The sequence below is a fragment of the Rhamphochromis sp. 'chilingali' genome (genome assembly GCF_963969265.1).
Source record: "Rhamphochromis sp. 'chilingali' genome assembly, chromosome: 19".
Lineage (NCBI taxonomy): Eukaryota > Metazoa > Chordata > Actinopteri > Cichliformes > Cichlidae > Rhamphochromis > Rhamphochromis sp. 'chilingali'.
Window position 1 is genome coordinate 15,729,598 of NC_137946.1, and position 25,267 is coordinate 15,754,864.

The 25,267-nt window shown below is 39.9% G+C and overlaps 3 protein-coding genes across 4 annotated transcripts in view; 2 read left to right on the forward strand and 1 right to left on the reverse strand.

Annotated features, from left to right (window-relative positions):
* Positions 1-25,267, forward strand: part of LOC308386827 (uncharacterized protein) — a 63,594-nt gene that overhangs the window by 37,520 nt on the left and 807 nt on the right. The window contains exon 18 of the mRNA XM_080866633.1: positions 25,026-25,207. Coding sequence (XP_080722759.1) covers positions 25,026-25,207 — 182 coding nt within the window. The remainder of the gene's footprint in view (positions 1-25,025; positions 25,208-25,267) is intronic.
* LOC308386809 (uncharacterized protein) lies at positions 773-11,287 on the reverse strand. 2 transcript variants are annotated; one of them, XM_080866605.1, is made up of 18 exons: positions 11,107-11,287; positions 10,315-10,521; positions 10,102-10,212; positions 9,768-9,867; positions 8,720-8,787; positions 8,550-8,620; positions 8,376-8,458; positions 7,814-7,925; positions 7,557-7,697; positions 7,242-7,342; positions 6,893-7,058; positions 4,374-4,458; positions 3,060-4,283; positions 2,559-2,863; positions 2,353-2,461; positions 2,046-2,184; positions 1,547-1,943; positions 773-1,314 (listed from the first exon to the last, which is right to left on the reverse strand). In XM_080866605.1, the coding sequence occupies exons 1-17, from the start codon at positions 11,270-11,272 to the stop codon at positions 1,772-1,774; spliced, it is 3,360 nt and encodes a 1,119-aa protein (XP_080722731.1). In that variant the 5' UTR covers positions 11,273-11,287; the 3' UTR covers positions 773-1,314; positions 1,547-1,771. The 2 variants fall into 2 exon arrangements, with proteins under 2 accessions (XP_080722731.1, XP_080722732.1); XM_080866606.1 differs by having other exon boundaries at positions 775-1,314; positions 1,547-1,628.
* On the forward strand, positions 15,489-25,031 carry LOC308386821 (rho GTPase-activating protein 42-like). Its single transcript, XM_080866623.1, has 5 exons — positions 15,489-16,064; positions 18,656-18,751; positions 18,846-18,907; positions 23,102-23,173; positions 24,810-25,031. The coding sequence occupies exons 1-5, from the start codon at positions 15,911-15,913 to the stop codon at positions 24,870-24,872; spliced, it is 447 nt and encodes a 148-aa protein (XP_080722749.1). The 5' UTR covers positions 15,489-15,910; the 3' UTR covers positions 24,873-25,031.

Consider the following 25,267-nt stretch of genomic DNA (forward strand, 5'->3'; position numbering starts at 1 on the left):
AAAGTCCCCCTACTCGCCCGACTAAGGATACTAGAGTTCCGCTGTGCTAAGATACTTAGACCAACTTAAAACTTAAATTAAAAATAGATAACGTAGATTAATTATAGCATCGGTCGACAAATTTGCAAGTATGAAGTAAGGTTAATTATTATTAATAATAAATAATACTTTTTATAAAAATAAAAAGTTTATAAATAAAACTTTTTATTCATTGCACAATACTGTCACTTTAAAAAAAAAAATTTTTTAATATAATTACACCATAATCAATAGCATAGATAGTGACAGATTAAAGGCAATAGCATTGTTGTGTTATTAAGCCATTGGTCTAGCATGTGCAACCAGGACACCGATTCCTTGATTCTACAAATCATTCTTCCATAATTCTTTTTGACAGTGCTGGTGGAAAGTGCCTTAAAACTTTTACAGATGTTAGACTGAATCGGACATTGCTAGAAAAAATATTAGAGCCCAACCTGATTCCCTCACTGTGAGAGTCACAGCATCCTGTCAGTGTATGTACTCCCTGATTAATATGGCAAGGAATGGCTTATTTGAATGCCGCTTTTTTCACATCTCTGTAGGTCAGTCTTTTTTAGCTACACCACAGAACTCTCAAATGTGCATTTATCTTGTACACAAAACCCTCACAGCTATACCATACCATCGACAGTCAGCTGTGGACACTCTCTTTCAGCATTTGGTTGCTGTGCACTACGTTTCATTTTGGAGTCATAAGGGACATGTCTCTATTTCTATGTCCAGGACCAAAATATGTTGGTTGTAACAAGCGGTTATTTGAGTTACTGTTGCCTAATAAAATGGGTGGTAAGTGTATAAAATTATCTAAAAAGACTGAATGTCAAATGCTATCCAAGTTACAGGTGCCTGAACACTCTTGGGACAATGCATTACAAAAACATTCTTTAATAAAACACTGAAACCACAACAGCTTCTGCTCCACGGTGAATAACTTCTTACAAAAATTGTGAACATGCTTCACTTCATTTTTCTGTACAGTTCCATCTGATACACATGGTACAGTATCAAAAGGGTTTGGAAAGGTGAAACAAATTCTTCTATGTAGTTTATTTAAAAAAAGAACTTTTGCTGCGTAGATGCATCTAGTCTTGTTGTTCTAACAGCATAACAATTATACATAAAGGTTGAGCAGGTGTGCTCTTTAGCTCTGCTCCAGATTCATCATTTTCTGAAAGCCTTTACATATCCTCCACACTCCATTTATAGGCCGCTTCCTGCACAGCCTTTTTATCTGCCATCCTCTGGTAGCGTTTCTGTTCAAAACCATTTGACCTGCAAGACACAAATAAAATAACCCTATTAATTATGATACGACAAGCTAAAAGGCCAAAGACAATCCATTCAATTAGGCGCAAATTTAATATAGACGTGGAAAAAAATGATCACAATTTCTTTACCATTAATGTGCAAAATGACAAACTGATGTGTGTATTAAAAACATTCAATATTAAACTACAGTTCTGTCCTCAACAGTTTTCCTCTGTCACCGATGCACAAACTCTACCTGTCAACTCCGTCCCAGCGGTACCCCGGTGGAATATTGAACCGGTTTGGAGGTGGAGCAGGGCCTTTATATCGAGGTTTCTCTACAAAAAATCAAAACAAACATACAAATAAATAAAAATACAAACAGTAGCAAAAACAAAACTGCTGCTATTTAAAAGCTTCTTACAAGGATTGACCTGGTGAAATAAAATAAAGTCATAAATAAAATAAAACATATGTAATGTTAAACATCTTGTGTTTTTGTGCCACGGTCCTTTTTACGCCTGAGCATTGCAGCCATAGGATCGCCTTCTCTTTCCTGTTCTCTCAACATGCGGTCAAGATCCTCAAGTGGCTTAAGGGCTTCGCGCAGCGCTTCCTTAAGTTTCTGGTGATGCATCTGGATCTGTGCCAACCTATACATACATTTTAACATAAACCATTGAACCACTTTTATAATTTTTTATGTGGATATAATCACATAAACTGTGATATTTGAAATGATCATGCACATTTACCTTTTTCCCCACTGAGCGTATTTCTTGTCTGTTGCCGCTTTTTCACCAGCTTTCTTTTTCTGTTCATTTCTCTCTGAATCCAGATCCCTGCTTTTGCCACTTTTGTCTCTGAAAATCGTCTGAGCATTACGCGATTCATCTGGTCAAAGGGGATGAATGGGTAAGTATGTAGAAACTTCATTATTTAATTTTAGGACTAAATAAAATACGACAATATAGATGATAAGCTGAAATGAGATGCAAAGCTGTATGAAGCTCTTCAATCAATGGGTGTAAAAAAATCTTAAGAGAGAAAAGTTGATGAAACCTTCAAGTGGCTGATTGTGTTTTTCTCTGCGTCTGTTCTCCTTTTGCTCTTTCCTTAGAATGTCCACAGAAACCAGGCCTGCCTTTCCACCAGATAGCATCCTTTGGCCCTGGTTATAAAAAAAAAAAAAAAAGACAATTGAAAAATATAACATTTGAGTGAAATCAGATTTGACATTAATCTTTGTTCCAACACAGTCTGCTTACCTGTGACTGGCCTGGCCTACGAGGTGGTGACAAATCTCCATCCGAGTCCCTTCCACTCGGTGGCTGCCCCCTGGGTGGAGACTGGTCAGAGTCTGAGCCCCGTTTAGTTTTTGAGGGCCTCCTTGGGGGAGATTGGTCGGAGTCTGAGGCGTTTCCCTTCAGGGGCCTTTTCCTCGGGGGAGACGGATCCGAGTCTGAATCATGTCTATTCTGACCCTTCTTAGCCACCGCTGACCGATGAGGATCCGGTGAGCGTTTTTTACTTAACAAGGATGAGCTGAGCTTGCTTTTGTTGGAGGCTGAATCTGACAAAGACACAGTTAATTTGTTAATTTTCATTTTGTAATGCCTTTTGAACAAAAATTAAAGATTTATTATTAGATCAAGCTATGTCTTTAAAATAAATTTCAATTCAAAACTCATGTTAAATGGGTCTCTGCTTTTTACTTTTATTCATATGCCACACCAGATTCCACTTTACAATTTAAATGGATCACTCACCTTTACTTTGCATTTTTTCTGACTTTCCTGAACACTGTCTTGGTGGTGACAAGTCTGGGGAGTCATGGCGTCTTCTCCTGGGAGGAGAGACATCTGGAGAGTCGTGACGTCTTCTCTTGGGAGGAGAGACATCTGGAGAGTCATGACGTCTTCTCCTGGGAGGAGAGACATCAGGAGAGTCGTGACGTCTTCTCCTGGGAGGAGAGACATCAGGAGAGTCGTGATGTCTAGTCCTGGGAGGAGAGACATCTGGAGAGTCATGACGTCTTCTCCTGGGAGGAGAGACATCTGGAGAGTCGTGAGGTCTAGTCCTGTGAGGAGAGACATCAGGAGAGTCGTGACGTCTTCTCCTGGGAGGAGAGACATCTGGAGAGTCGTGAGGTCTAGTCCTGTGAGGAGAGACATCTGGAGAGTCATGACGTCTTCTCTTGGGAGGAGAGACAACAGGAGAGTCGTGACGTCTTCTCTTGGGAGGAGAGACATCTGGAGAGTCATGAGGTCTAGTCCTGGGAGGAGAGACATCAGGAGAGTCGTGACGTCTTGTCCTGGGAGGAGAGACATCTGGAGAGTCATGACGTCTTCTCCTGGGAGGAGAGACATCTGGAGAGTCGTGGCGTCTTCTCTTTGGAGGAGAGACATCTGGAGAGTCGTGAGGTCTAGTCCTGGGAGGAGAGACATCAGGAGAGTCGTGACGTCTTGTCCTGGGAGGAGAGACATCTGGAGAGTCATGACGTCTTCTCCTGGGAGGAGAGACATCTGGAGAGTCATGAGGTCTAGTCCTGGGAGGAGAGACATCTGGAGAGTCATGACGTCTTCTCCTGGGAGGAGAGACATCTGGAGAGTCGTGGCGTCTTCTCTTGGGAGGAGAGACATCTGGAGAGTCATGAGGTCTAGTCCTGGGAGGAGAGACATCTGGAGAGTCATGACGTCTTCTCCTGGGAGGAGAGACATCTGGAGAGTCGTGAGGTCTAGTCCTGGGAGGAGAGACATCAGGAGAGTCGTGACGTCTTGTCCTGTGAGGAGAGACATCCGGAGAGTACTTCCGACTTCTCTTTGGTGGAGAGATGTCTGGAGAGTCATGCCGGGTCTTTTTGACAGGAGAATCCTGTCCTCTTCTCTTTGAAGACAACTCGGGTGAGTCATGTCGACCTCTGCTTAATGAGCCAGCCTCTGTATTTTGATGTTCTTTTCCATTTCCTTCCTCTGTGTCATCATTTTGATCCACTTTTAGGAGAGGAAGTAAAACTATAGTAAACAACAGTCTTAACTTAATATTGCACAAATCCCCCCCTACTTCTGTGACTTCTTATTTACCTCCAATTGCTTTCCATCTGTTGCTGGTCCTAAAAACTTCCATCTGTTTCACTTCCTCAGGTCGATCATCAATCACCTCAGCAATCTGAACAGTTAACAAGAGATTAAGTTTTAAAACAGAACTTGTTGACATAACAAAATTACCCAAACTACAAGCATACCCATTTAATACAATAGATTAGATTTCAGCATTAAGTAAATGGCCTGTATTTGTATAGCGCTTTACTTAGTCTCTAAGGACCCCAAAGCACTTTACACGTTCAGTCATCCACCCATTCACACACACTGGTGATGGCAAGCTAAATTGTAGCCACAGCCGCCCTGAGGCGCACTGACAGAGGCGAGGCTGCCGGTGTTCCAGATCTACTGGCGTTTAGATCAACTGGCGTTAGTCGAACAGATGTGTGGCAGACTTCCGTTTCAGGAGCTGCTACCTACAGACTAGCAAAAAAACGCCAAATGTGTCATCTGTGACACTTGTGAGGTTATCTCAAACACACTCCGTCAGTCTTGATGCTGTTGAACAACAAAATGTTTAAAAATGTGGCGAGTTTACCTAGGGTTATCCTCATGCGCGACGCGATCGCGAAAACAGCAAACAATTAACACCATGCCGATGTTGTTCACAGGACAACAAGAGTAAACGATCGGGAGACTCTTGTTGTCGTTATCGTTCCCCTCACACGGTTTGTTTCTCCGAATTCAGCGTTTTTGCTTCACAACTAAAGCGAGCAATTTACTTTGTGTGCACTAACATGGACTCGAGTCAACCAGTGCCACCACTGGCCAAGTGCCACAGCCTACAGCCAGATCAACTTGTGACACACATCTGCAGCACGTCTGAATTCGTTTCATGCACAATACATTTGTACCTTTCAATTGTGTCTGTTTGTGCGTCATGCAAATAAACCTTTGAAATGAATGAAATGACACTAATATTTCACTAGTTTTGTAACATCACATGTCGTTACCGTAGTCTGTGTCTTTTCTCTGCGAACAAACATTTTAGAGTTGGTTGTTATATACAGTCTGTATAAGTGTGGTTAATCTAATAAACATTTGTAAGGAGATGGCAGTTACTGTGAATGTACAGCAGTTACACAGTGATTAGTAATAAACAGTCAGACAATGACCCTGACTTTCTCATTCAGTCTTGTAGATTGAATGCACCTTCTGTGGAAAGTGGTACCACACAGTGTGTGTGGACTTCCCCTGTGCAGAAGGCGACTACAAATGTTGTGCATGTTAAATAAACAGAAAAAAGTGATCCCTGTTGTCTTTGCTTACTGATTGTTTTCAGTGTTGACAAGCCACATTGCTGCCATTGCATCTTTCAACATGTTTGTGGGTAGATTTGGATGTACCAGGGGTAAGTGCAGCCACTCAGCCTCTACTCAATGTCATCATAGCAAGTTAATCTAGTAGTAGGCTATGGTAGGCTTGGTACTTGGCCACAGGTGGCAGCAGTGGACTGACCTCCATTTGAAACTGCTCCAGCTGCTGTGTGATAGTGGATCTGCTACAAATTGAAGATCATATGGAAGTTTTGGAAATTAACCCTTGTATTATGTTGAAAAACAAAAAAGTGACATTGATTTTGTTGCGGGTCATTTTGACCCATACTGTGTAAATCCACTCAGAATTGTCAAGAAACTACAATAAAACAATAGCACCTTTATTTTCCATCAGATAAACATGTAGAACACAGACATACAACAGTGACTTTCCATAACTATTTTAGGAACAATTTGGTTTTTTGTTCTTACAAACACGTATTTTGAACTTGCCCAACGTTCTCAGTTTTTCAATGCTCAACATTTTCGATTTTGTCCACATGATGGACAGAATGTAACTGTGTGCTTTCTGCAGATGTACTTCTTGTATTTCTCACAAAAAGTGCTTGTTTTCAAACAGGAATCTTCCTAACTAAGATTTAAAACAAAAGATTTCTACGTCTCCTCCAGTCTCACAAACAGAACCAATCGACACACCTGAGTCACTGACTTTCTTATATCCACTCACTCTCACTGGCTCTGTTTATTACTAATCACTGTGTAACTGCTGTAAATTCACAGTAACTGCCATCTCCTTACAAATCTTCATTGGATTAACCACACTTATACAGACTGTATATAACTACCAACTCTCCAGCCATGTTGATGGATTGCCTATATTGGCTGGAAATATTAATTTCCAGAGAAAGGACACAGACAGACGATGCTTACAGGATGTGATGTGACAACACTAATGAAATATTGACGTGTCATATTTGTCCAAGGCGTATTTCATTGTTATGGAAAAAGAGAATATTAAAATCATGATGACCAATTGGAGCAGTGATTTCTATGACTTTGTGTATATAATTTGGAATTTTGTACAAATGTAGGCCAATAAGGAATATATGATATCATTTCATTCTTTTCAAACAGACACAATTGAAAGGTACAAATGTATTTTGCATGAAACACTGGGTTTAACAAAAACAACAACATTATCAGTACCCTCAGGTGAGGAAGTACCTTGTTCATGTGTGGTGGCAGCTGGGGACCTATGAAGCCAACACTGTTGTGAGGCATGGTGGCGATGGTGCCTGGGCTCACCACTGGCTGGGGAGATGCCTGACCAGATATGCCAGCGTTATGGTTCAAGTGGCTGTAGTCCCCAGTTTTTCCCACATCTGTGCACCTGATGACATGGAAAAAAGAATATTAACCATGACAAAGCATCAACATTATAACATTAGGTTATAATAATACATTTTCTACAAGAAAAGTGAGAATAAACATGTCTACATTATTAAATAATGATGGGAAAAGTTCTACTGAAGGAATAAGCCTAGAATGTTTAAAAATACCGATGTTTACTCACTTGATGTAGAAGAGGACATAGGCCTGCTGGTTGAGAACAGTGCTAATGTCACTGACTGACACGGACGAGTCATTCATCTGAAACCACTGCTCATTGCTGGCCTGTGAGACAGAATGAGAGAGATGTGACACAGCAGATTCAGTTTCTGAATTGAATTTGAGCTAAAAAGAAGAATCTTATGGTTATATAGGGGTCTTTTTTTTCTTTCTTTCAATGCATACAAAGTAGTTTTCTGCTGAAATGTGTTGTTTATGGTGTTTGTTTGTTTGTACTACGCAACAGCAGCATTCAAACAGATTCGGGCACAGCCAGTACCTTAATATAGCAGAAATAGTGTCCAGTATGACAACTCAATCCAGAGTGAACCAGCACAGCATACAGCCTGTAGAGCTGGGGCTCCCCGTGGGACTGCGACATGAAGGGCCGCAGATCCAGATGCTCCAAATACTTCACATCCTGATGACCACCAAACAAAAAAATTCAAACATTACATGCAAATATCCTGTTTTATAATAAAACAAAGCATCTGTCATGTATCTTTATGACTTAAGCAGACACTATTGGCCATTTGCCTTTGTGATTTTGCCTCCACTGAAGTCTGCAAAGCGTTTGAGTGAGATGGTGAGCACATTGGCGCTGCGATGGATTGTAAATCTTTTTGAGGCCGTTACCATTTTGTTGCACCTGAAGGAAACAAACATTCAGCTTGTTGACAAAAATCACACCTAAACACTAAAACTCATCATGGTTTGGCATCTCTTTGCACATATTCAACTCTGTATATTTTATATATTTTATTATTATTATTATTTTATTTTATTTTTTTACTATTTAATTTGTAAAAATGTGTATACACACACACACACACACACACACACACACACACGTAGGAAAATATTTAGTATACACATCCAGAAATGCATACACTATTATATATTGTACATATATTTATTAGTTTCAGGTTGGCCATTCTTGTATTTTGCTCGTTTGTGTTGTTGTGTTTGCACATCTCTGTTGCTTGTGGGGCTCGCACACAAGAATTTCACTCGCATGTGCTGTGCCAGTGTGCCTGCACATGTGATGTGACAATAAAAAGTGATTTGATTTGATTTGATTTGATTTGATTTGACTTACTTGGTGCATTTATAAGCATTTTCGCCACCCAGCTGTTCTGGCTTGACAAACTGCTCCAGAGCTTTGGAGACATTTGGAGCAGTCTATATGAACAGAGAGAGAGAGGAAAAACCTCACACTCCATAATGCAGAGAATACATAGTAGCAACGTCACTTTGAATGTTGTCCAATTACCTTAATTTCCAGAGTGATATCCAGAAAAGGGTCAAATGTATCTGAGACAGCTTTGCAGTTTAAACATTTAACTGAAACAGAAATCAGTGCTATGAGTATCACACAAGCTGTAAGACATAAAAAGACAAATAAAAGAAAAATAAATCAAACCTTAAAAAACAGTGACTTACCTCTGGATCTTAGGTACCCGCCAAACACTTGATGGATGAAAGAGGTTGCCTGCGTTTGCCTGTCCAATCTATAATAAAAAGATAAAGCACAAAAGTTAACTAATAAGGACAGTGCAACAATTAACTGACTGACCATTTATTTTTTAGCATTTTGGAACCAGACAATCACTTTACAGTATTCAAGTAGCAGAAAAGACAATAGGAGGAATTGGAGCACGATTAATTACTTAAGAGGCCATCTGCTGCTACACGGGAAGAATTGATTTGATGAGAATTGACACTTTAGGTTCTTAAAAAAATAAATGAATTAATAAATTATTTTTAGGAGTCTAACAAGAAGCACAACACTCAGCCCAGTGCATCTGTTAAACGTGTAGTTTTGGTTAAATGTGCACATAGACTTCGAAGCTCTATAGTAACACATAGAAAAACCTGGATTTTCTGAATTTTGCTGCTGCAATAATAGCACTAATGCCATTAGGGTGAATAAGAGATGACCTGAGGGGTTGAGTGCTCCTGCTCACACTGCTTACCCTGTTGCCTCAGAAGAAATCTATACTAGACACTAAGTCTGGCAGCTCTCTGCCATAATCCCAGACACCTGTTTTACTACACGTTTAAGCCGCTTCTGATCTTTTCAAGCCCTGTTACCAAAACAAGCTACCACACCCAGTGTAAGAATACTTTCTGTGTTGGAGCAGTCAAGTTCATTAAAAAACTTGATATAATAATGAGGTATTATATCAAGTGGCTTGCCTAGTATGTAAACTGAGGTGTCAGTCAGGCAAGAGACTGAGGAATCTGCATTTCTGAAAAATACTCTCAGCAATTGAAGCATTAATAGTTAAAAGGAACTAGTATAAACTGCACTTCCTGAAAAACAGGATAAAGGATTTATTTCATATTCTCCTACTGTCACGGTGTTACCTCTACGTAGCTAATTATGGATCTTACTACATAATAAAGTGCAAACACTGTCAAGCCCAAGTAAAAATATTTTTGTGTGTTTAACTTGTTTAGAATGCATGCAATGTAAAATGACACTCACTTGGTTCCAGGTAAGCAGGACCTTTGCATAGCATCCACTGTGCACCGCAGGAATTCATGAGCATCTTCCTGGCTTCCATAGCAGAAGTGGTTTGCAATCCCTGTGTGAGGGGAACGAGGAAAAACAGAACCAAAAAACAAAGCAGGAGGTGAATTATTGTAAAGGATACCACAGTTAAATGCAAGTTTACACTTATTTAAAAACAGAATTCAAAATCCCTCCAGATTATTTCCCTCCAAAATTACAAAAGGTAAACAGTCACACAGCGCCTCTTATCATTAAAATATAGGTAAACACTTTGCACAGAGCACAGCAACAACAGTCATCCACTTACACCCAAGCTCATTGAGTACACCAATGGGCTTAATGACATTCCCAGAGTTGGTAAAAACCTGAATGATGTGGTTTTGCATGGTACACATCATACAGAACCCTGGCTCATGACCTGCAGCAGAGACAGAGACAAAATACTGAGTGAGTAAGGAGTGATACAATGTGAGAATCAGCGCAGGACTGCGTAACACCACTGTTGGTGAAATAAACTTACATGTTTTGGAGTGCTCCCGCGTCAGCATGTAGTTTGCTAAAGGAGGGGTGTAGCTGAGACACTGCAGGGCTGAGTTGAGGAAGCAGGTGTTCCCCATGTTCTGGAGGCCTGCACCAATGAGGTGAACCTGGGCCCAATTTAGGCTGAGCCGATCTGGTGAGAACAGCACCTTCTGGGGCAAGTCAATTCCATCGCCACTGCTGATCACTGACACACAGAGCCACAATTATTACTAAAAATCTGTTTCAATACATTTTAAAAAGGAGATAATTTAATGCCACCTTACTTATACAACCACACACTGGCACATGGCAAAGTCATGTCAGGACATCACAGTAATAGCTACAACTATTAACAGTTATATAATGTGATTCTGGCCACTGTGAAAAACTCCTAAACAGCCTCAGGAAGAAAGATAGGACAATTTGCCTTCTCCTTTGTTTCTGCTAAACAAGTTGGGCTGCCGGTCTTTATATAAAAACAGCAATTGCATCACGAGCTGAAGTGACTGATCATGCAAAGCTGGATGCATTACATAACTGGATGAATGAACGGAGAAGGGAAGCAGCAACACAACACCCACAAAAGCAGTTGTCAAACTTGTGTGAAAGCAGAAGCAAAAAGATTAGCTGTACGTTACTAAAACCAATTCTGACAAATATGGGTAAATAATGGCTAAAAAGTGTGGTTCCATATTTGCTAAAACTGGTTGGAAAACTATTCTGTCTGACAATAAAAATCTTCAAACAGCTTAAAAAGACATTTTGAAAAAAAGCCAGGCTTTGCTCTGACCTTGGTCCTTGGGCTGGTCCTCAGAGGAGGGTGTACTCTGAGGACCAGCCCCTTGGTCCTTGGGCTGGTCCTCAGAGGAGGGTGTACTGTTGTACACAGCAGCTCCAGGTCCGAGTCCGGCTGACTCGTGGTCAGACTTTTCTGAAGATCTGTCAACTATGGTCATTGTTCATAGCTGCATTAGGAACATAGACACATACGTTTATGAACTGAAAACAAAACAAAACAAAAAAAACAACAACAACTCATTGTTATTTTGGAAAAAGGGAAAGGGAAAGAAAACTTAAATACTACATCAATCCTACACTGGTTAGGTAGCAGTACAGTGAGTTTGGACAACAACAACTAAATACAAAAGCCACATTAACAGATTATACCCAATTTCGCTGTGCAAAAAACTGCACAATGACAATAAAAAGCTCCAAGTCTCTTATAGCTTATAGTTAAATAACGCTATATTAAACACTGCCCTCATACCATCGCCTAAACTTTCAGCAAACAAGTATCAGAAATTGTGTTAGATTGGATGATTTGTTTACATTCAAAAACAGACTAGCATAAGTGAGAGCCAAATATTAGTTTTTGACCGTTTGTTTTTATTTGAATCATCTTGTCAGATTCCTTTTAAATAACAAACACCAGTAGACAAGAGTAACTTTCGACATCTAATTTAACTCTGTCCAACTAACAAACTTAAAATATCGACAAAAATTAGTGTTTAGAAAACTCAAGAGGGGAAATGCCAGATAACCCACTCGACCGAGGAAATTTCCAAGTCGGAAGCACGTTTACAACAGAAGCAGCTGTTCCCTCCCACCTGCTCTTACAGAGTGGCTCACATTGGCTAAATGACGGCTGCTAGGCCTTTAACACGCAGCGTCGCAAAACCTCAAGAAAACACACAAAAAACCCTGATCATATCAGACGGAGAGCAAGTTGAGAGCTTACCAGTCTTGTCGAATTCCGAGATGGACTGACGCGCACTTAAAGAAGATGCAAAAACCATGGAAACCACATAAACATATTTGTACATTAACATAAAGCTGTTGTACACACACACACACACACACACACACACACATATGAAGAGAGAGAGAGAGTATGCATAGTATGCAAACGGCTACCAAACAGCCATCATAATTCGTCATACAATGAGAACAGAACAAATCAACAATTGACAATGACTAATTAATATTAAAATCTGTAATATAATATATTGTTTGGAGTTTAGTCCGTTACTGTTACTATTTTTACCATTTCTTCTTGGAGCAACTGTAATCCACATAATTTCCTTAGGGATTAATAAAGTATTTTGATTCTGATTGTTTCAGGATGACCTGCCATTATCCAATGACACATCTGCTTACCTGTATCTTTTGCTCGTTTCTCCTCCTCTTCTTTTCTCTTTTTTCTAAACTGAGGACCTGATGGCTTTGAACTTTTCTTGTCCATCTTCCATTGGTTTTAATTTTGCACTGCAGTATGAACACCCATCCCTCAACCCAAGGATCACCACAACATGATCTAACACACCTTTCACAGATTCACTTTGTCTAGGGTGCATTTCTGAGATTTCACACAACCCAGGATTCAAATCATGAATACATAATGGGCTTGGATTTACAACATTATGAATGAAATGCGCTCTATTTGGAAGCAGCCGCCCCCTCCTCCCCCTTTCGGTTGTGTGTGAGACTTTAAATCATCAAACTGTAAATTTTAAATTGTTATTGATCCCTTTATCCCTAGTCCTAAAGTGTATATTTATTTTCTTACTCTTCTTATATATATTGTTTGTTTACTTGCACTGATGTAACTGGAGCTTAGTCGTCTCCTTGTTCAGTCTGACGTCACTAGCCGTGTCTGGACCTAAACTCTGCTGCAGGTCCATATATCAAACGATAACTATGGCATTACTAAGCGTTGAAAAACTGTCTAAAGTCTTTCATCTTTAATAAAATGATCAGCGTTCTGCTCTACCAGGTGTAACAATTGAGTTTAACATCCAGGCATCCATGAAAACGGAATTTATGACATTTAACGGAGTTAGAAGTTAGCAGGGAGTTAGCTCGCTAGCTTCTATCTAAATACAATATAGCATGTCCTGACTGCCGGGTTTTGGAAACAAATGAAAACGTACAGCTCTGCTATCACTTCCAACATAAATGAAGACAGAAAGCTAAACAGCAGTGACGTTTGTAGGGTTACTGAAGTTGGGCTAGCTGGTATATAATGATGTGCTATGTGACCGCTAGCAACACAGCTATGTTAGCATAATATAAACAAGCTAACTTTTTTCCCACTCGATAAAAGTTAACGTGAGTGTTCTCGGTGGTCAGGAACAAATGTAATCGCATGGCAGGATGCTGTAAAAGGACCAAACTTCAGCCAGGAGAACAACTGAGATAATCCATCCACAATACGAGGTTAGTCATTCATATACTGCTGCATGGGCTGGGCTGCAGTTACATTCTAAGGTTTTAAAAACTGAGCTTAAATAAATGATTAGCGGTAATAAAAGCCGAGGGAGGTCAACAGTGATCACTGACTGTTTTAGGAGCTTTTTGAGATTAAATAGAAGAAAATACAAAACATTAAACATGTTAACAACACAAAAGCCATATTAAACGCAGACTACTTTAGGCCCGGAAGTAGGATTTGTCACGTCATCACTTAACCATCGGATAGCATGTGAAATAGATGACACTTTCAACAGTTATGTCCAGATTAAGGGGGACTACAGAAGTGTGTATACTAAAAAAAAAGAGAGAGAAAGAAATTTAAATAAATACAGCATATTTGTGCTTCACAGTCAATTCAATTTTATTGATATACCGCCAGATCACAAGAACAACCTCCTCAAGGTGCTTTATACTGTAAGGTAAGAACCCTACAATAACACATAGAAAACCCCAACAATTAGCACTTGGCGACAGTGGGAAGGAAAAGCTCTCCTTTTACAGGAAGAAACCTCCAGCAGAACCAAGTTCACGGAGGGGCAGCCACTTGAACTGACCCTGTGTGTGTGTGTGAATGACTGGAGGGAGACAGGACAAAGACAGGCTGTGGGAGAGAGACAGAAAGTATTAATATTTAATGATGCAGAGTAGTGTACAAATACAAGGAGAGCGAAAAAAGATGAGTGAAGAAGAAACACTCTGTGTATCATGGAAAGCCCCCAGAACCATAAACCTATTGCAGGGTAACAAAATCTCCCGAATCCAAACTGGGAGCTGGTTCCATAGAAGAGAGGCTTGAAAGCCAAAGACTCTGCCTCCCTTTCTACTTTCAAATGCCCAAGGAACCATGAGTAAGCCAGCATTCTGAGACTGAAGTGGTCTGTTGGGGTTATATGGCGATACGGAGTGGTTGATTCTCAAGCTTTAGCTTACATATTGTGTGTGTGTTTGAGTCAGATATAGCACATTTTTAACCCATTGCTCAGTACGAGTAACATGTCCATGTCATTCTCCCTTATAGTCACTGCACTTTGTCCCACATTTATTTGGTCCTACGTTTATTTGGATCTGGTCACATTAGTTGTCATGCATTGGGGGTACTGAAATACAGTAGGACGTGTTCTCCTGGAGTCTACCACTGGGATGTTAACAGTGGATTGGTTTCTAGGTCCTGTTGGCTGCCTGGGACCTCCATAGATCAGGTGTGCTCTGGATTCTCAGTGGGCTTGTTTTGTTGGGGAAAGTAGCTTAATACCTTTGTTGAGCAGTTTTTGTGGTCTGGTTTTCATCCACTTGTAGAGGCTGCTGTTACTGGGGAGTGTAACTGCGATGGGATGCATGACTGGTCTGCAACAATGTCCAGGTGGGTTGGTAAGTGTCAAAACACCACCCAGTGCCAGCACCCAAAGTATCCCAGATGAACACTGCATTGTAACAGGCAATCAGTGTTAGTTACCCTGTAGTTATGTAGTTAATGAGGTGGCTCATCGATGTACAGTACATCTAGGCGTCTCTAGTTGTCTGTGAGGAAAACGGGGTTTAAAAAAAAGAGAAAAAAAGGGAAAAACGGCAGGGTACTTTTTAATCCTTTAACACATCAGCTGACATACTCAGTTCCTTGTAACGCTTTCACTTCACCCGGAATATACTGACAATTCGCGCTGAAATGAAACAGATTTTCAGGACTTTAATTTGAGCTGTTGTGTTATTTAAGTATTTATTCATAGGAAAATAATTTATTTAAAAATTTGCTCGAGTATTTTCTATTATTAAAATTATTGTTGTTGTTGCTGCCGCTGGTTTTCATATTGTTAAAAACCTGTGGATCACAGAGTTATCGGCCCATTTGTATTCTTTGCCAAGTTTTCCACCAATTTCAGCACGCGCCAGCAGGAGTCTCCCGTTCCCATAGTAACAAGACTAGGATCCGTCCGTAGACAAAGTTAGCCAGTCTTTGCCGACTTCTTTCTTTGGTGCGACCAACATTAAGCCCTGTTAGTTACTCTGCACGGCCGTACGTCCGCTTTGCTTCACCTAATAAGTAAATAAGAAGTCAGCGCGACGCCTTATATGAAAGTAGCGACAGTAAGAAGGCTGGAGAGAAGCTGCATGGAGCTCGTTGTATAGCTTAGCCAAGCCTTCTCTATCAGAGACTCTGTTGTGTTCTTGTGTCCGGAAGTTCTGCTGGGGAAAAAGTAAGAAAGGCATGAAAAAGAGTAGCTGGAGGAAATTTCTGAGAAATTTGCTCGGAGCACACTGAAACACCGTTTGGTGTCTCGCCGAGGAGGCAGAGAAGGCGTCGTGCTGTTGTTCTCTCGTAATTAGCGGCGTGTATTAATCTAGCGATGGGTCTGCCGACGCTGGAGTTCAGTGATTCTTTCCTGGACAGCCCGGATTTCAGAGAGCGGCTGCAGTGCCATGAAATAGAGTTGGAGCGAACCAACAGGTTCATAAAAGACCTCATCAAAGATGGAAACATGCTCATATCTGCCCTTAAAAGTAAGTACGCGCTGATTAATAGCTGATTCTTGGGAGCGAATGTGCTTTACAGTTTGCAGTGATTTATGCAACCTGATCCAAAGGGAAGTCCTCTGGGTATCATTCCAAACAGAACCACTGTAGGGACTTGAACCTTGAGTGTCTCATTTTTCATTTGTGTGTGTAGTATGAGCAGGACAGTTTGGAAGGTAGTTACAGTGTTATGCACAGTGTAGGTCTGTGATATACACAGCAGCTATTGCGCGAGTTAATAATTAATAATATTTGTTCACCTTAATTTGTTGATGTAGGTCACCTTTACAATATTGTAGTCTGCTGTTACATACAGGTTTTAACTAGCAGAAAGCAGCAAACAGCTGACAACTGCCTTGAGGGCCCAAAACAGCAGGACCACCGCCTAACCTCCACCCACCAAGCTACTATTGGGTGTTACCTGATTTCGGCTAGATTACTGAAAATATATAAAAAGACCATGTCCACATTAACTATATCAGTGATGTTTTTGATTTTTTTTTTCTATAAACAGTGGGTATTTTTTTTAAAAGTGGCAGAAGAATGTTAATTTAGCTTGTTTTGCTTGGGTATTAGTACTAAACCTAAAGGCACTAAACTCTCAATTTCTTTAAAACAGAGGAAAACTGGAAATATTCACATTTTTGCACATATGAATCTTTATTATTATCACATTTGGGGTTTTTCCTGAATACAATTTTTTTTAAACGCCAGCCCCAGAATACCTTGTATTTATTAAATGGTTGGAAATAACTGGAACACGCAAATGCTATGCAAAGAAAGTCTTAAAGAAGGTTGCTCAGTCTCATGGCATTCACCATCAAATAACCTTACATAGTACAGGTCAGCCCCCAAAGATCGCGTTAATGACTGTGTGTTTATTAATTTTGACACCTTCATTTGACAGTATAAAGGCACATGGCTGGGTTACTGACTGGGTGCCATATTCTTGTCCTGATGACAGCTTTCAAACAGCATATACCTCCTTGTTGTTTGTAGTGTTTGATTAAGGTGGGGGGGTGGGGTTTTTGGCTCACCTGTTGGCTGAGGTCATCACCTGCCGCTGCCAGCTGTATACACACAAGGTCAAAACAAGGCAGAGGTTTGTCAGAAAACCTTACCTACTTCCGAACTGGATGAAGAAGAACATGAAGTCTAAAGAGGCTGAAGCTTCAATTTTATTGTTTGATCACCACATTTCAGCTTGCAGCTTTCACCAGGGTGAAGCAATAATACCACAAGTGTTGCTGGAGTTTTAACCTCTGTTAAAAGAAGCATGACCAGACTTCAAAAACAGTAAATATAGGACAAGAAGTATGCTTGTGAGGGACAATGTGGGACATATTACCAATGCTGAGAGTAAATCAGTGAAAGAGAGATATATTTTATTTGAATGTTTTCCAAATCTCTTGCTAAGTAAATATGTGTACTTTTTCGCATTAGATGTCTTACTCTCATGCATCCTCTCTCTCTTAAAAAAAAAATCCCAGCAGCCTTTAAAACTGTTGTTAACTGTTCAGAGGATGATTTCTCTGATAATAATCTAGGTTTTAGTTCATCCATGAAATGGCACATCTCATTTTGAGCTGAAAAAAAAAAACCTCTTGAGAATCACCTACCACTAGTTTTACACAGTTATTAAGGGTTTTCGAGTCTTTGTTGTAGTTGTATATTTTATTGTGTTTATACTTCACAAAAGTCTCCAATGTTTGTGTTATTGTGGTGATTTCCACATGTTAACTTCAGGAGAACCTTGATGAAATGATGTCTTTTGGTGCAGCCTCTAAGTAAAAAGCCATACTTTGGAAAAAGTGTGTGCCTAACAGTGTTGAATTGTAAGATTGAGGGAACACGAGGGGGTCACCTTAAACACACAAGGTGTTTGACTGCTCTGTGACCACACAGATGTGAAATAACCTGAAAACCAGTCAAAAGCAAGTTATTTGACACCAAACAAACCCTCATCAGAATAAGCACATTAAGCACATTTTTCTGCACGAATGCAGTCTAGGACATAAACAGTCCTGGACACCAAATCGAGTGCAGAATGAAGTGGTTGTTTTGTTGTTTTCATACATTCAACCTGAACAAAGTTTTTGCAGTAATCTGGTGTACACTGATAGAAATATAAATGACAGTTTAATGGTTTTATTACCAGTTTGCAGTGGAGTGGTATGATTAAGATGTTTTCTCAGCGGCTGCCCTGCACAACAATCTCAGGGTGTGTTAATGACAGAATGCAGCCAAGTATTTTGTGTGCCTTAGAGAATAAACTGTGGTATTAAACTCTATTATTGGAGTGTTGTTTGGACACGTAAACACACAGGAGATTGTTGCAGGGTGTGGCACTTCATTTACATCACACTTGAAGAGACTTGTAGGAAAATATATTAATGGTTTATTACAGGATGGAATAAGTGATTTTTCCCTGCAACCTGTAGAACAAAGGGAGCATTTCAGGTGGCCGCTGATGGCAACTTGTGCAAAAAGCTAAACAGGCTAAGTTAAAGATGTTACCCGTAATCCAGCTGTTAACAATGCTTTAGTTGACGTAATGAACTTCTACCTGTCTTCCTCAGGTCTTTCTCTTGCTGTACAGCGATTCTCACAGTCTCTGCAGGAGTTTCAGTTTGAATGCATTGGAGATGCAGAGACTGATGATGAGGTCAATATAGGTGAGACAGAAATGCCACTTTTTACACAAGCTTGCACAATATTTAAGATATGCAAAGCCTGTTACAGCAGTGGGATGTGTTATTTATTTTGCAGCCCAGTCTTTAAAGGAGTTCTCTCAGCTCTTAAGCACCATGGAAGAGGAGAGAAAACGTCTGGTAAGAAAATGTGTGATTGTATTTGAGTGTGGGTGCGTAGAAATACAGACTTGGTAGCAGTTTGATACATTGATAACTAACTGTAGGATGTTTGTTCTTGTAGATATTTATACCTGTCATCTTTCTCTGGCTGACTATGCTCATCTCTTAAAAAAATTAACCAAACTGCTATCACCAAAGTCTAAACCAACCAGAAATGTGTTCGCACTCTATGTCTCCTGTTGAGCAGCAGAAAGCAGCAAGTGCATCCCATCTTTAAGCACCTGTAATTTTTTTTTAATAGTAAGAATTTGAAAATACTGTGGCAGCATGAAAGGGAAAAAATACCACTTGAATCTGAGGCTTCCTTCAGGTCTGCAGAACTTTATCACGAGAGAACTGAAACTAGCCTGTTTTGGTTCCCTCTCAGTTCTTTCTCAGTGTCATTTTGGCCGAGCTGAAACCATCTCACTGTACATTACCTTACTAACTACTATACACTGACCAAAAAAGGAGTAAATATTAAAAATAGGATCACCAGGAGGCTAGAAAGCAATTTCAAATGAATGCTAATGATCAACCCAATATGTGACTGTAAATGTGTTCACAACTTTTTCACCAGCCCAAGTGGACAAAAAAAAAACATGTTTATTCACCATTACTGATTAAGATTTAAGTCATTAGTTACTAGGGCTGCTCGATTATGGCAAAAATGATAATCACGATTATTTTCACTGAAATTGAGATCTCGATTATTTGACGATATTTATTTAACCCTTTAAGACCTACCATAGAACTAAGTCCGCCAGAGCTTATATTATTTTTTTACATGTTGTAGTGCCATTTGTGGGAGCATTTCAAGTTGCTATACAACTGATATGGCCCATATTTTAATAATATGTATGCATTAAGTCCATAGTAACTACATTAATTGCAAAAAAGTGCAATAAACTACAAAAAAATTGAAAATAGTTTTTGTTTTGTTTTTTACATATATTTCTACTTGGAGAAATTTAAGAGGTTTATCCCTTAAAACTTTAAATACAAAAAAGTTGCAAAAAATAGTTTACAACAACAGGAAATTTATTTTGAGTGTCTTCATAGTTTTATTTTTGAGATACACCAATTTTTATATACACTGCAGAAAAAACAAAAAAACAATCCTATGATGCAAATTTGCAAAGAAAACAGCAGGTGCATCAAAATAAACTATTTCCAGCAGTGCAATTTGAGTTCTAAGCATCTCAGAAACTATTCAGAAAAGTCAAACATGACCAGTATAGGTTTTTAAGGCCTACAAGTAAAAAACTACATTTCCGCGAAAATGACGTCACTTCCAGTTTCGGCCAGGAAATGGCGGACATGCGATAGTTCGCGCTGATGTCTGTTTCACTGTGGGAAGTGTTACTAACAGCTGATCGGATCGGCAAAGCATGTTTCTGGAATATTATGTTTTTGTTCCTGCAAGCGCTTTTTATGCAATTTTTGCAAAGCTATATGTGGAAGGAAACCGTGACCGAGGACAAGCTGATGGCATAAGATGTAAGTACAACTCCTCCGGTTTCATATACAAAACAAATTATTGCGCTAGCTTACACGGTTCAGGTTCTACAGGGATTTAAAAATCGTTACACAAAAGGGAGCGTGCTGCTCTGACCGGATTTAAAGGGTTAACAATGACTTTAAAAAATAATATAAAATAGTGTGCAACACCACTGAAGTTTTTTTTAACCTCTCTTTTCAACCAACGGCAGTCACTCTCCTCTCCAAATAACTTCTGCTTAGCTTTCCGAGCTTCCCTCGGGTCCTCTTAATCAGCGGTCTCCAACCTTTTTTGCGCCACGGACCAGTTTATGCCCGACAATACTTTTTACGGACCGGCCTTTAAGGTGTCGCGGATAAATGAGGGAGGGGCTAATAATCGGCTCAGTCATTTTTAATGATCGTTGAAAGCCCAGATCGTAATCGTGATTAAAATTCGATTAATTGAGCAGCCCTATTAGTTACTATGTACAGGATTTCTGTTTAAAAGCTGAACTCATTCTTAGCCACTGTCACTTCCTCGAGCTCCTACTTCAGTCCAGTTCCCACAAGTCTGATTCACACCTTCTTCTTTTTTTTAGTGAATACGTTTTACCGACAGCACTTTGTGCACCATGGCAATTTGGGAAATGTCTTTGACTCAGAGAACCTCCATCAGTCAGAGGTCTTTGTTTCAGGGTGACTCGAGTCTGGCACAGTCTGTGTGAAGGCAAACCTGTGCGCATGTGCAATGTATGTGCATAGTATGCAACCTCATGTGTGTGTCTTTGTGGTTGTGAGCACGGTCTGGTTACAGAGGCACCATGTGGAACCTATTCTGCCAATTCCCCTGTGAGCGTGAGCACAGCCCCAGTGCCTGGGAAAGTCCATATAAGGGTCCTGTGTGTGTGTGTTTGACTGCCCATTTCTCTTTGTGAGTGTGTATGTGTGTGCACGCATTTCGATTGCATGCTTTTCCACTTAATGTGGCACTACTCCAACCCTTCTAACAACATCATTATTATCATTATTATGTTTAAGGGAAATTCCAGCAAATGAGTTCCTCTGAAATACCTACCCGTCCAACCTAAAAAGACCATTATTGTGACCTGACAATGGACTTCAGTCTCTTAGATTTCACTTTCATCCAGCTGAATGTAATAAGAAACCAGATCTCTTTTGGGGTATTAGGGCAGCACGAAAGTCAAAGTGAAAGTGGAGTCATGATGTGGGAGTGGGGGTATATTTATAGTCTGATGCTTAAATCAACTGAGACAGAACAAAGTAAGATTTGACCGACATTTGCAATATATAGACTCCTGACTAAAGAGGGCAGAGACCTAATGTAAACACCAGAGTCCTCAGTTCTGATAACCCCTCTGTACCACAGCCTCTCACTCACAAGTTTCTCATACATACTGCAGCAACTCAACCAGCAGAAATGTTACAGCAGTTTTACTGTAATTTTTCTGATGAAACAGGCCAGTGTTGGCCAATATTTTGTGAAATACTTTGCATCAGAGCTCTTTGGTTTGCAGTATTTCAATGACTACTGGCAAAAAAACAGTTTTATGTCTAGTGTTTTTAAATAGAGTGATGTGCAAAAGTCTTGAGCCACCCCTCATGTCTTTATCTTTTTCTAGGACAACAGGAATACATTGTATAAAGCAAAAAAAAAAAAAAGGGCATTTCTGACAAACCTTATAGTCAAAATTGGATATCACCACCGAGCAACTTTATTCTTCAACAAGACCTGAACTCTCTTTGGCAAGCTTTCTTTCTTCAAGTAGTCTTCAGGAACAATTCTACAGGCTTCTCGAAGGACAATCAGATTTTTTCTTTTTATCCTTTGGATGTTGGCTGCCTTTTGTTCCATTCTAATCTCACACTGTTGTTGTTGATGTTGAAGTCCAGGTTCAACATTATTGTGGGGAGGCCAATCCATGACTAATAGTGTTTCATTGTGTGTTTTCTATCCAGGTATGCAGTTTGTTTGGGATAATTGTCATTTTGCAAATGGTCAGATACAAAGACTGGATAGCAAATGTGTGAAAAAGGAGCCGATGTCAAAAGAAAAGCTTTAAAAGACCTTCAGAAAGTCTGGCTTTGGCACAATATAAAGGAATGTGAGATGGCTTGAGGCTTTGGCAGAGTACTGTATGTGCCAAGCATGACGAAATCATAACTAAATGTTTGTGCTGGGTGTTACTGTGATGTTTGAACAGCTCTTCAAGGTGATGAAGCTTAAGCTTTGTTTTTTTTTTTGTTATGTCAGCAGCAGGTAAAGTGTAGGCATTAAAAGGTGTTTGATTATTCAGATCATTTGCTTTGCTCAAATATACATACCTTGCTACCTCTGTTCTCAATAATTTCCATTTAAATAGTTTACAATTGACAAGGTAAATAGAGTAAATCTCAACCAGAAATTTGCTTTTATACAACAATTTGGTGAAGTTTTCGATAGATTGTCTTGTTAGCATATTGATTTGAAATATTTTGAATTAAATTTTCCTGTTTTAAGGTAAAACTCTCAGAATAATAAAAGGCAAGCCTCTGCTGACCAGTTGATAAAAGCTATTTTGAGTGAGACGCTAAAGCCCTCATGGGAGCTGTTGCTTTATTTATGTTGCTTGTCTCGATATTTACTCGATATGACACACTGAGCTGACTGCATTTTCTGTTTTCATCTCTTAGATCCAAAATGCTGATGATGTTTTGATCTCACCACTCGAGAAGTTTCGGAAGGAACAGATTGGAGCTGTAAAGGTATACCTCCTCTTCTTATAGTCGAAGGGTCACTGCTGAGTAGATTATGAACATGGATGTTGCTTTCATTTGGTATGCAGCACTCTGGGTGGTGATCAGACAGATCACTCTGCTTCTTTCTGGTCCCGCTCGGGTTGTTAGTCAGCGATCAGAGAATCCAATTTGTCGAGATAAATGATGGATCACAGTCCAGTGTCAGCAACAAGGTCATGGGAACGGACGCTGGGAGGGCAAGAAAAGGAGCACGTCACAGACAGAGGGATGGTTGAACTCAGACAGACAGTGTAAACAAAAAATGAGTTTGGTGTCTGGTTTCAGCAGCTGTCTCGAGTTGTATAATCCAGTTTTATCTATTTTTTGGTTTCCTCTTTTCTTTTTCAGTGAAAAATAAGGATGTAGATAGCAGCATCACGTGGTCGATTACTAGTCCTGAAAATGAAATCAAAGCTCACTTCTTTGTATTACTGGAAGTAACTCCTCAGCCTGAAATGTTGCAGGTGTTTGCGTGAGAAATGCCAGTAGTCACTTCTCAGAGAATAGAGATACACGTGTGGCATTGAGAGCTACAGCTGTTTTTGTAAAAGAGATGTTATCGTAACTATTTTTAGTGTGTCTCTTCCAAAAAATGTGCTACTGAAACTCACAGTTCCAGCAGGATAAACTCAAAACTTTAGTGACTGCCTAACTTTTATCTGTAGAATAAAACAAATTACATAAGAAGTTAGGACGATGTGAGAAATTGAAACAAAAAATGGAACGCAGTGATTTGCAAATATAACCAGTTAAAGCTGCTCAACAGCCCCATATTTTTTTATTTCATAATGTCCAAATGTTTTCAGCTGCTGAAAGGTCTGGACTGCAAGACTTTTCTACTGTGAAGCCATACTGGTTGAGTAGTTGGCATTGTCTTGCTGAAATATCCAAGGCCTTCACTGAAAAGACAATCTGGGAGCACAAGTTGCTGTAAAACCTTCAGCATTGACGGCCCCTTTTAAGATGTGTAAGCTGTTAATTTCACAGGCACTGACGCACCCCAGGAGATTCAAACTTTTGAGCTGAGCACTGATAACAAACCAGATAAAGGTGTGTCTCCGCTTTAGTCTGACCACAGAGCAGTTTTCTGCTTTGCCTCAGTCCATTTCAAATAAGCGTTAGCCCAGAGAAGATGGTGGTGTTTCTGGAATATGTTCATATATAGCTTCTACTTTGTATGATAAAGTTTTAGCCTGTGGTGTCAAGAGAAAAAGTTTAAATATAATTACAAAAGACTGATTTTTAAAAAAAGGAGATGTGGGGGCCCACCGTAACCCTTTGTGTACGGTTTGTCAGAAAGTCCTTAATCCATAGACAGGTGGAATATGGGACTCCTAGGGTTAACAGCTTGCACACCAGCTGTGAGGAAAGATGGTGTTAAAGGCAGAGCTAAAGTCAATAAAGAGGAGGCGTGTGTAGCTCCCCTGGTGCTCCAGGTGCGACAGGGTAGCATGGAGAGATGTAGATGATGAGATATTTTAAAGCCTCGATTATACACGGACCACTGGAGACCCAACGACTGAGTAATCATTCCAGTTATACTTCTTTAAACTGCACTGCCTACGCGCATATGTAGTTGGTGCATTGTAATTGAAATTCACAGACACCCAAGAAGATTCGCAGATGTGGAAAGTATAAAACCCACTTAAGTCTGAACAACACTTAAGTCTGGTGAAAAAGCGGCAAGAGACGAGAAATACGCTCAGTGGGGAAAAGGGTAAATGTGCATGATCATTTCAAATATCACAGTTTATGTGATTATATCCACATAAAAAATTATAAAAGTGGTTCAATGGTTTATGTTAAAATGTATGTATAGGTTGGCACAGAGCCAGATGCATCAGCAGAAACTTGAGGACGCGCTGCACGAAGCCCAGAAGCCACTGGCACGTCACCGTGACGATGAGGATCTTGACCGCATGTTGAGAGAACAGGAAAGAGAAGGCGATCCTATGGCTGCAATGCTCAGGCGTAAAAAGGACCGTGGCACAAAAACACAAGGTATTTAACATTATATATGTTTTATTTTATTTATGACTTTATTTTATTTCACCAGGTCAA